This window comes from Clarias gariepinus, chromosome 27 (genome assembly GCF_024256425.1).
Source record: "Clarias gariepinus isolate MV-2021 ecotype Netherlands chromosome 27, CGAR_prim_01v2, whole genome shotgun sequence".
Classification (NCBI taxonomy): domain Eukaryota; kingdom Metazoa; phylum Chordata; class Actinopteri; order Siluriformes; family Clariidae; genus Clarias; species Clarias gariepinus.
In genome coordinates this window covers 22400447-22412887 of record NC_071126.1, presented here as the reverse complement: position 1 = coordinate 22412887, position 12441 = coordinate 22400447, and the positions used below count along the sequence as shown (strand labels likewise).

Here is a 12441-nt window from a genome sequence, read left to right as displayed (position 1 = left end):
GACCATTTATGTAAGGTCGCTTCTCATGAAGGAAGTGGGCTCACTCACAATTGTTCCTAGGAACACAGCCATGAATATAGATGGTACAAAAACATCCTTCAAAAACAACTTCTCCCAACCATCCAAGAACAGTTTGGTGATGAACAATGCCTTTTCCAGCACTATGGAGCAAATTGCCAAAGTCAAAGGCATGAGTCTGCTAACTAACTGCTGTTCCCTTTCAAAGGCTACACTCGATGCTGCGTGAAAACGCTATGGGAATATCTTTTCGTGTTGCCGGTTGTGAAGCATGTGTGTACCAAACACGCCAAATTTTGGCTTATATAACCTCGGTCAGGTGACGTCATCTGATTAGATGCACCTGCAGGTTATAAATAGGAGTGAGCCGGCAACATTCCTCAGATCTTTTTCTTCACCGCATTGTGCGCGTGTGTGTGTCAGCAAGCATAACAAAAATAAGCAGAATTAAATCTATAAAACTCACCAGTTCTTATGGCGGAGTTTAGAACTAGATGTCCCCCTCCTTGTGAAAATTTCATTTCGGTGGGCGATATGCACACATTCTGCTTAGAATGTTTGGGTGAAAAGCACGCTCTCGAAGGGCTTAATGGAGAGTGTGAGCACTGTGATCTTCTCCCCATGAAGCTGCTTCGCGTGCGTCTCGCTTTCTTTAGGGAACCACGAGCCGCGCTGCACTCATGGGGATCACAAGCAGATCTGGCCGAGGAGCGAGAGACGGAGTCCCTCCTTCCACTTCACGAGCGCACTCCGGTGCTTCTCGCGGGTGTGTTGAAGAGACTCGTTCTTCTGCTTCTGTGGAAATGGAAGTTGCTTCCTCAGAACGCTCCTCAAAAGATGAAAGAGAATATGAGGAATTGCTCGAAGTTATAACGCGTGCAGTCGAACGACTGCATATTGACTGGCCACAGGAGCAGGTTCACCCAAAACAATCTAAATTAGAAGACAGATTTCTGTCGGGTGGCCAGGAGATGGAGCCAAAACACCGCTCTCTCCCATTTTTTGATGACCTCCACAACGAGTTATCTCGTTCTTGGAGAAATCCTTTTTCTTCCTGTATTTTTGTACAATCGACTTCGTTTTATTCGAACATCGTTGATGCAAAAGCACGAGGTTATGTGGTGATGCCCCAGATAGAAGAGACGCTTGCGGGCTATCTCTCTCCTGGAACATCATCCTCATTAAAGAAACCAACACTTCCCTCCAAGCCGTGTAGAACTTCTTCTACCCTGGTAGGGAAAGCGTTCCAAGAAGCAGGTCAGGCCGGCGCTTCCTTGCACACCATGGCGGTTCTGCAGGCGTATCAGGCTGATCTGCTGAAAGATTTGAGCACGAGCGGCACACTGAATCATGACGCATTCAATGAATTACGCCGGGATACTGATTTATCCCTGCGTGCGACTAAACAGACAACCCGTGCAATCGGCCGTTCCATGGCCTCCTTGGTGACCGCTGGGAAGCTAAATTATATGAACAGGCTTTTGGGAAATTTCTCCCACGCCGTGCTCAAGAGTCAAGGCCCTCGGCCACCCAGCCTCGGCCAGATCTGAATCTCACCAGGCGAGAGGCACAGAAAGAGAGCGTCAGCAGCCGGGCACCCCCCCGTAAGGACTGGGGTACGGCTCGTCGCCCCCAACAGGCTGCCTCCAAAAGATCAGATCGCCGCACTGGCTTCTTTTCAAAGACTAAGTTCTAAAGCCTACATGCCCAGGACTGTGGGGGTGATCCCCCCTGGGGAACGGCACTCAACTCTCTTTCCTATAAGAGCATGCCCCCCCAAACACCCCCAGGGGGTCGGTGTTCAGTTTCCGCCGCCTCTGGTGTTTCGGACCTCACCGACCTCCAGAGATATGTTAGTGCCTCGGTTTTATCCTGCTATATTCCAGGATGCCGAACCACTAACACCCCCCCGCGCACTAAAACTTGTACCCCTTTCGGAGAAACTGGCAGCGTGGAAGCTACTGCCAGGCATATCTCCCTGGGTGCTAAAGACTGTAGAGAAAGGCTACAGGATTCAGTTTGCTCATCGCCCTCCGCGTTTCAACGGCGTGGTCTACACTTCCGTGATACCGGAGAGAGCGCATCTGCTAAACTCCGAACTCCAGGTGTTGCTGGAGAAGGGAGCCATAGAACAGGTTCCTCCTCCAGACAGGGAGTCAGGCTTCTACAGTCGCTACTTTCTGGTTCCCAAGAAAGGCGGGGGGCTGCGTCCGATTTTGGATCTTCGCGGGTTGAACCGCTATCTCAAAAAGTACAGATTCAAGATGTTAACCATCAATATGATTGTCTCGCAAATCCAACCAGAAGATTGGTTCGTGACAATAGATTTAAAGGACGCATACTTCCACATAAAAGTTTTGCCACAACACAGGAAGTTCCTGAGGTTTGCTTTCGGGGGAGAAGCTTACCAGTATCAGGTCCTTCCATTCGGTCTAGCTCTGTCACCCCGCACATATACAAAATGTATGGATGCTGTCCTGGCTCCCTTGCGACTCCAGGGCATCCGTATTCTCAATTACATAGACGACTGGCTAATCCTGGCCCAGTCTCAGCAGCAAGCGCTCCGGAAGTGCGATGTCGTCCTAGCTCATCTTCATTCGCTGGGATTGAGACTCAACGCTACCAAAAGCGTTCTCGTTCCGGCTCAGAGGACAACATACTTGGGTGTCAGATGGGATTCGATCACTATGCGGGCACAATTGTCTCCCCCTTGTGTCGAATCCATCCTCAGCGCCCTCAAGGAAATCAGACTAGACCAGGAAGTGACTATTTATCACTTTCAAAAATGTTTAGGCCTCATTGCAGCTGCATCCACGGTGATACCTTTGGGCCTTGCACATGAGAGCTTTTCAGTTGTGGCTAAGAGCCAGGGGATTTCATACAAGGGCCAATCCCCAAAGGCGAATAAGGGTTACGCTCGAAGGACATCGTACCCTTTCTATGTGGCTCAGACCCCAGTTTCTCACCTTGGGTCCCACTCTAGGTCCGTCTTGTCGTCGCAAAATGCTAACGACAGACGCTTCCCTTACCGGCTGGGGTGCGGTCTTGGATGGCCGTCCAGCTCAAGGGCGCTGGAGAGGTCATCTTATCGCATGGCACATCAATTGCCTCGAAATGATGGCTTTACTTTTGGCCCTACAGCACTTCCTCCAGCAGCTGAGAGGCTACCATGTCCTAGTGCGGGTGGACAATACATCGGTAGTCTCCTACATAAATCGCCAGGGCGGACTGCACTCGCGCCGCTTGAACGAGCTAGCGCATCAGGTTCTGCTCTGGGCACAGGACAAGTTCCTGTCCCTCATTGCGATTTACATTCCAGGGCACATGAATGTGGAAGCAGATTTACTGTCCAGACAAGCTGTGACAAACAGGGAATGGAAACTCCACCCCGACATAGTCAGCCAAATCTGGGAAAGATTCTTTACAGCAGAGGTGGACCTCTTTGCCTCCCAAGAGACAGCACAATGTCCTCTCTACTACTCTCTGACTCATCCAGCTCCCCTGGGTCTGGACGCGATGGCCCATACGTGGCCCAATTTACGCCTTTATGCGTTTCCACCAATATCTCTGCTCCCGGGAGTCCTGGTGAGGGTCCGTCAACACGGTTTGCGCCTCTTACTGATAGCACCCCGTTGGCCGGCCAGAGTATGGTTCTCGGATCTAATATCTCTCCTCGATGGCTCACCTTGGATGATTTCAGTGAAGAGGGATCTTCTGTCTCAGGCGCAGGGGACAATATTTCATCCCCGACCCGAGCTTTGGAACCTTCACGTTTGGCCCCTGAACGGGACCAACTAAGTCAAGCTGGTCTCCCAGCCAGCGTTATTGACACTATTCTAGCCACTAGAGCTCCCTCCACTAGAAAAGCTTATGCCCTCAAATGGAGTGTTTTTGAAAGTTGGTGCATGACGAAGCAGGTAGACCCAGTCCACTGCCAAATTGTTTCAGTGCTGAAGTTCCTGCAAGATAAGTTGTCCTCGGGCCTGTGCCCTAGTACCCTTAGGACGTACGTGGCCGCTATCTCAGCCTGCCACGTTCCAATCGAGGGGATTACTGTGGGAAAACACCCTTTAGTTGCCCGTTTTATTTGTGGAGCTAAACGGTTGAGGCCACCCACTAGAGCCACGACCCCTTCATGGGATTTATCTATCGTGCTCGAAGGTCTAATTGACACTCCTTTCGAACCACTAGAGTCAGCGCCGGACAGGCTTCTGACTCTTAAGATGTTTTTTCTTATGGCCATTACCTCTCTCAAGAGGATTGGGGATCTGCGCGCCTTGTCAGTCTCCCCATCCTGCCTGGACTTTGCCCCTGGGCTAGTCAAGGCCATTCTGCATCCTCACCCGAACTATCTTCCGAAAGTTCCATTTTCAAACATGCACCCTGTTGTTCTTGAAGCCTTCTGTCCTCCGCCTTTTACAGCTTCAGAGCAGGAGAAACTTCACCTATTATGTCCAGTACGTGCTCTTCGGATTTACGTCCACCGCACCTGCCAGTGGCGTAGATCAGAGCAGCTCTTTATTTGCTATGGAGGCCGCAACCGGGGGGCGGCCGCTACTACGCAGACCATGTCACATTGGGTGAGAGATGCTATTGCTCTCTCCTATGAGGCGCGTGGGCTCACTTCGCCTCTAGGAATCAGGGCTCATTCAACCAGGGGGATTGCTTCATCTATTGCACTAGCAAGAGGTATTCCCCTGCAACAAGTGTGTGACGCGGCGGGCTGGTCCTCTCTGCACATATTTATTAGATTTTATAGTCTGGATGTTCCTGTCACTCGAGTCAGCTTCCCAGACATAGTTCTGAGACCTCTTAGCCTTGTGCGCACACGCTACACAATGCGTCCAGACACTTGCAGTGCGGCGACGTTGGTACTCTCGTTCCCATAGCGTTTTCACGCAGCATCAAGTGTAGCCTTTGAAAGGGAACGTCTCGGGTTACTTTGTTGTAACCCTGTTCCCTGAAAAGGCGGGAACGAGATGCTGCGTCCCAATGCCGCACTGCCCACGTGACCGGACGTCCGTTCAGACAATCAATCTGAGGAATGTTGCCGGCTCACTCCTATTTATAACCTGCAGGTGCATCTAATCAGATGACGTCACCTGACCGAGGTTATATAAGCCAAAATTTGGCGTGTTTGGTACACACATGCTTCACAACCGGCAACACGAAAAGATATTCCCATAGCGTTTTCACGCAGCATCGAGTGTAGCCTTTGAAAGGGAACAGGGTTACAACAAAGTAACCCGAGACGTTTCCACCAGCTGGGTTTGAGAGCAGTGCACCTATACTACCACCTGCCTGCGAGGACATCAAAGTCTCTTCATTGCCTGAATTTGAGGACATCATACCAGCAGCACACCCCAGCTATGACACGTCCACTGGGACCTGAGGATGTCATAGCGGCAACATACTTCAGTCCTGAGAGTCCCAAAGTTCCAAAGATACCAGATGAAATGAATAATACAAAAATAAACCTCTGAGTCTGAGCCCAAGCATGAACACTCTCAACACATGTGTAGAAGTGTAACTGACTGCAGCAGCACTGTCTCACATTATGGAGTTGTTTCAGTTGAACATAAATAGCATTGTGGTGTTTGAGCTTTTAAGACCTTTTTTAATCAGTAACTTACACTGACACTTGTTTCCCTACTGTGGATTGAACCACATGGAATGTCAATCTGTCTTGTCTCAGCTATTCAGCTAATTAGGTTTGGTAGTTAATTAATTTGTTTCTGTTAATTTATGTTGTATGTAGCTCTTTGGTCCTGGAGGAATGTTGTTTCATTTCACTGTCTACTAAACTGTATATGGTTGAAATGACAATAAAAGGCAACTTAAACTTGAAACCATAAACATGGCTGAGGATGTTGGAGAACCCCAGGACTGCAACTGACACAAACAGTATGAATCCAAATGGTCAGATAGTCCCTGGTGAGCAAGCCGAGGGCAACAGTGGCAAGGAAAAACTCCCTGAGATGGTAATAGGAAGAAACCTTGAGAGGAACCAGACTCAACAGGGAACACATCCACCCATATTTGGGTGAAACAGAGAGCAGGGATTGATCTGCATTCATACTGTGTGTTAGGTGGCAGCCAGTTCAGCATAACAGTTGATGTTAATTGATGTTAATATGGAGTCCAGGTAGTTTATTGGAGACTCAGGTAGACTTTTAGGAAATTCCAGTCCTGAACTATCGAGCAACTGCAGCCAAGTCAAGTCCTCAGAGAAACAGCTGTCAACACCAGTCGAGGCCAGAACCGTCTTCATGTTCGACTGAAACCGTCCCCAGACACCAGACGCATCCCAAAGAGACACACGGGACATTCATGTGACGAGATCTTCAACCAGGAGCAGAGCACCAGGATGAGTCAGACAGATTTAGAGGGCAGATGGAGTCTGGATCAATGGCAGCTCAGGAACGACAAGACACAGACAGTCCTGGCTGCCCCAAGAGAAGAGTCTGTGCCAGCGGTGCACACTTAGGCCTTGTTCACACGGGCGTTAAAATCGAGCGTTTTTTTTTTTTGCGTTCGTAGCGTCCGGTGAGCGCGGATCAAGCGGCAAGTGTTTTCTACACATAGGAGAAAATTTTCACATTTCTTCATAAACCACAAAAAAAAAACTTCCTTTAATCCGACGTTGTGCAGTCAGAAAGTGAACCCGTAGCGGCGGGCTTTCATATCCAGTTCTCGACACATTGCCTCCACAGGTTAACACAAAAACTACAATTTGGGCTGCAGGCTGACGTTAGACAGAGACAAACCAACGCCGGTGTAGAATCAATCAAGCGCCACCACAAAATGCAACATAAATGTCTAGGAAGTTCAGAGCACGTTCGTTTATCCAAAAACTTAACGCCCGTGTGAACAAGGCCACAATGAAATAGAGACAGAGCTGCACTTCCTCAATAAGTGCCCTAAATATCATCAAATTCACAAACTCTTCAAATTCGATAAAATTATCACACGCAAACACACACACACACACTGATCGCTATTTTTTTCATTACTTTTCACATGCCACTTTATCTTTAACTGAAACATCTGTAACATGAAATATCTGTATTTATTTATTATCCTGTTTTATACTACTCTATGTTTATTTGTCTCTAATTTATTATATAATATATTTTATTATTTATTTTTAACTTTTTACGATACTATTTTTTTACTTTTAATTTAATACATTATTCTGTCTATTGCTATTATTTTTCTGAGTGATCTCTGATCTTTGGCAACTCTAATGTAAGTATTTGTCATGTAAATAAAGTACCATTGAATCTTGAATCTTTAATTTAGAAATGACTGAATGCTGAGGTTCATAAGTTCTCTAAAACTTTATAAGTTCCTATTCACACAACTGCACATTATAGTATAGTACAGGTCTAGATGAGAAGTTATTAATAATAATAATAATGAATAATATTAATAATCACACTTATTTATATCTGCTGACACCCAGATGAGGATGACCTCTATTCTGAGTCTGCTCCCTTAAAGACATCACTGGCCATAGTGTCCGGGGACCACAAAGATGTTTTACGCCCCTGGATTAGTGATGAGGATGTAACAAAATGAATTAATTAACATATTTATTAATTAATTAAAGAAACCAGGTTCAATATTTTATTTTAATACAAACATCCAAATGTTAGACTTTTAGGGGAAAAAACTACTTGTAGGACGTTAAGCACAAACAAAAATAAACAAAGAAGTAAACAAAAAATATCTATCAGGTAAGGCAAAATAATACAATAAAATTGTTTGGAAATATTCATGAAACTTTTGGATATAAAAAAATAAAACGTTTTTGTCTGAACAACACATCTGTATACAAACTGGGATTATTACATTCATATTGTTTTCCAGTTCTGACTTTTTTTCTCTTTATTTATTTTATCTTAACTTGTGCATAAACGTCTTGATGGCTCGTGTCTCTGGATGTTCTGGAGGATGAAGGTTTCTTAGCAAAACTCACAGCTGCATAGTTCAAGACATCTTCATCATCAGCCTGATAAAGAACAAGAGACGTTTATAAACCAGAGCGGATTAAAATAGTAAAAATAACAACAAAATGTATATTTTTATATTAAAATTCTCTGTACATTGTGGATTGTAGGTCAGATGTGTATTTATTTAACAGAACAGAATCACAATGAATAGAAGACTGGATTACCTGATTGGTGGGAGTTTGATGGTTGTTTGATGAAGCACCTGAACAATAATACACACAAGTAAAGTTTAAATGGAGAAAGGATTCACATTTTGGTGACAAAATTATACATAAACTCTAATAATCATAATAATAATAATAAAAAGAAGACAGTCAAAAGTCTCCTACTACTAATAAAAGTAAACAAACCTTTTCCTTGTTGTTTAAGTAAAACTCCAACCAGAGCCACGATTACAATAACAGATATTATATTAGAGGTTATTAAGGCAATAGTCCGATTCATATCTCCTGAAATAATAATAATAATAAAAAACACTTGTATAAATATTGGATTACACAGGAAATGTTTTAACTATATCATTTTTAAAAATCTAAAACAAGTTTATTTCATTAAAACTCTTACCTTTTCCATTACCTGCAGTGTCGTGTGTTCCAGGTGTAGAACAGGATTTCATCTCTTTACCTTTAGAAATTAAAATTATTTATTCATAGAAGAAGTTTTAATTCATAGAAAATTCTGTTATACAAAGTGCTGTGGTGGACAATAACAAAGTAACTGTAAATCCGTTACTGTACTTAAGTATCTCTTTTAAGTATCTGTTGTTTAATTAAATACTTCACTACATTATGTAACGTGTCCTTACTTCTTACTCATGAGGTGAAAAAAACATGTAAAATTAGTGCAATTTGAAACACAAAAAGCACATGAATTAGGATACAACAATCTTTATTTTTATTATCTGATTGCTTTGAATTGTTGGTTTCACCTATTAAACGTATCTAACTAACAAACACTAACTGTTACTGTGACGAGATCAGTGCAACAGCCTACAATACTGAGCTCCTGGAAACACGAGCAAAACAAGTCCTGACTCTAAATCACCACCAACACCCACGGGCTTATTTGAAAGAATTAATCATTAAAAAAAAAAAAAAAAAATTTTTCTATCTTCCTCTCACAGGATTCCTTCCTACGAGAATTCTCTGTTAAATCTGAGTCAGTATGTTGAGTTAAACCCATTTTTTTGCTAGTGATCATTTTCTTTAACAGGTAATCTAATATTAGCTTTCAGCACCAAAATCTCTCTTTGTGTCTCTGTTTTAAATTAATTCATAAATATGTCATGTAATTTACCAGTTAGTTTGCTAAGTAACTAATAACTCTTGAGCAGTGAAGCGTCTCTACACCACAACCCAATATAACAACAGCAGCGCAGACTGGAGCTAATAATCACTAATGAAGTTTTATCCATTTCCATTAGCGAGCTGTTTCACCTCAGTGTGTAGTGTTTATAACTCATCAGGTGAACGCCCTAATATGGTAAAATGCTAAACATTTTAAGTTATCACCTGGACTTGGGTGAATAAAGTCTGTTTGATTAGTTTTACATGTAGCTGATGATGCTAAAACAGTTAGCAGGTGGAGTGGAGTTCTACTTTAACCAACTGAGATTCAGCTTCCACTGGCTGTGATCATAACCTCTGCTAAACTATCAAACACTCCAGTGTCTCAGTCCATCTATTACACACCAAACACATGAAACACTGATTTATATTCATCAAAGAGAACAAGAGACTAATCAATCAAAATAATAATATAACACTAGAGCCATAATTTTTTACAATAAACTTTTAATAAGTGAGTACTTGTACTTAAGCATTTAAGGATTTGTGTACATCGTCCACACCTGACAAAATTAAAGAAAAATGATTAAAACTCTGACCTTCTTCATCTCTGCTGTTTGAACCCTGGTGTGTAACAGAGTGTGTGTTCTTGTTAAGTGTTCCAGGTGTAGGACAGGGTTTCATCTCTTCACCTTTACAAATAAATTGGAAAAGCAGCAAATAAACAGAAATGATACTAAATATGAATAATGTGAAATATTTAACATTTATTGCACATGTACACATAATTCTGGTTAAAGTGTTGATCTGGAATTAGCAGGTTATCAGAGTAAAACTGTTTACCTTCAAACTGCAGACGTGTTCCAGATGTGAACTTTGGTGTAGTTCCGTCAAGATTTACACAGAGATAGTCTCCTCTGTCACTTTTATTAGTTCCATTAATGTTGAGATCAAATTTACTGCCATTTACAGTAACACTGAAGCGTCTATCATTAAATTCCTTTGCAAATGTGTAGCCCTTAGCGTCCTTGTATGGTTTCGCTAAAAACTGAGGCATTTCTCCGAATCTCTGTCTGTACCAAAATACATTATCTTTATTCCCACTAACGTTACACTCCATTGTTACATTTTCTCCCAGCTTTACTGTTTTTACGTGAGGCTCCTTGATGTCAGAAGTGTTTCCTGTAATAAAGTGTTTCATATTCAATGTTTAATGATGTCACTAAATATGAAAATGTGAAAAATTATTATACATTAAAGTTTAAAAAGTTCCTCACCAGTTGTGCAGAGACAAAGCAGAGAGTAAAGAGCCACAAAGAGTGTGATCATCGTTCCTGTTTAGACAAAGTGATAGTGAGGTAATGAACTTGTGTGTTCAGTAGAAAACCAGGTCCAGACTCACGCCTGATTGGATGTTTTGAAGCTGTGGACTGATTTGATTGGTCCATTAGCTGTAATGAGATGTGAAGCTCACAGTGAATTCTTGTCTATTCTGATGCTGTGATGAGTCACATGACTTTACAGATATGATCTACTGGAGCTCTATCAGTCCTGTGTGCTGGAACCTCTCTGATAGAAGAAGTTTAATGAAGTGCTTTTAGGTCAGCAGATCTAACAACCCCAAAGAGGAATAATGTGGAATCCTGCTGTGGGGGAGGGGCGCTGTACAGTTTCAGTACCAACCTTTCACTAATCACTGTACTTGTGTTTAATTATATTACATACAAGAATGATGATGAAAAAAAGTTGTTTTTTATGTTTGCTGGTTACTGTATAACACTGTATATATGTACACACTTTAGTTTTTATGCATTAGTCTTGACTGTTGATTATTAAATTTGATAGTTTATCACTCATCCCCATCATCTATCAAAGTCATGTTTAATGTGTTAATTAACTTTACAATGAGGAACAATGTACTTCTTCTTTATTATTATTATTATTATTATTATTAATAAGCTTCATGTTCAATTTATTTCATGTAAATTGATCACAGTATTTAAGTACTTAGCATTTCTACTTATGTCCAGCATTTTAATTTAATACACCAACCTCTATATAGACGTCTGGGTGTTTTGTGGTGTCTGGCCCCAGGACATTAGGGGTGGATCCTCTGAGTGCTGTGGGTTGTGGAGTGGAGCCTCTGTGAATCGGACATGTTCGAGCTTTGAGCTCTTTCCTGAATAAATGTCCAGCTGTGAAAAAAACTAATAAATCTTAACTAAACCTCCACTAGAGCAGCAAATTAAAAATCAGTTTGCTGGCAGTCAAACGGCAAATCTAGAGCTGAGTGTGGAGAGGAAGAAAGGAGGGATACGGATGTCCACTGATTGGCTCCCTGGCAGCACTAAACTCCAGTTGTCATTGTGCTGGGCATTTTTTTCAAATACTCCTTCTTGCCTGAATATTACTGCATGTGTTAGTTTATTGTAGTGTTTATTTCACTGTGATTGTTTACACAAAGAAAATAAACAACACATTAAACATTAAAGTGTGAAAAATATTTGTCAATTTTAAGGTCAGCATTTTTAGTAAGTCATGTGTTTTTGTACTTTATGATATGAATGTGTAAAGTAATGATGAGTGTGTAATAAATGATTTTTGATTCATTACTGAATCTGCAGTCTGCATTAAGGGGCCTGTTATGTATTTGGGTGGAGATCTGCATAAAGTAATAAGAAAATGTATGAAAGTTTTAAAGCTTCTGTGTCAGTAAACAGAAGTGCCAGCTGGAGTGTGTGTACGTGCATACACATGTGTGTAGTATCAAGTGTTGGTAAGATAATCTGTATAATAAAGCATTCTGTAAAATCATCCCAGCCACTATAATCATTTATCTGGTTAAATAAATTACCTGTTAAAGCAGGGTAGTATGATGTATAACACACACACACACACACACACACACACACACACACCACAAACGTTTCCACAAACATTTACCCCAAGCAACACCATAAGAGTGGACTCGTGTGTTCAGTCCGAGTGTGAAAACGCTCTTAACACACGTGTAAAAGGGTTACTGACTGCAGCAGCGTCTCTCACATCATGTAGTTTTTTAATCAGCAGCTCACACTGACATTAGGGCTGGAGGTGAGGTTTGCATCATTTACTCTTAATAA

The 12441-nt window shown here is 42.3% G+C and overlaps 1 protein-coding gene across 1 annotated transcript; it reads right to left on the bottom strand.

Annotated features, from left to right (window-relative positions):
• Nucleotides 1-7912: 7912 nt before the first annotated feature.
• Nucleotides 7913-10845, bottom strand: LOC128514877 (uncharacterized). Its single transcript, XM_053488765.1, has 5 exons — nt 10597-10845; nt 10163-10501; nt 9919-10011; nt 8198-8235; nt 7913-8032 (listed from the first exon to the last, which is right to left on the bottom strand). Exons 1-5 carry the CDS (start codon nt 10646-10648, stop codon nt 7913-7915), a joined length of 642 nt encoding a protein of 213 aa, XP_053344740.1. The 5' UTR covers nt 10649-10845.
• Nucleotides 10846-12441: the final 1596 nt, after the last annotated feature.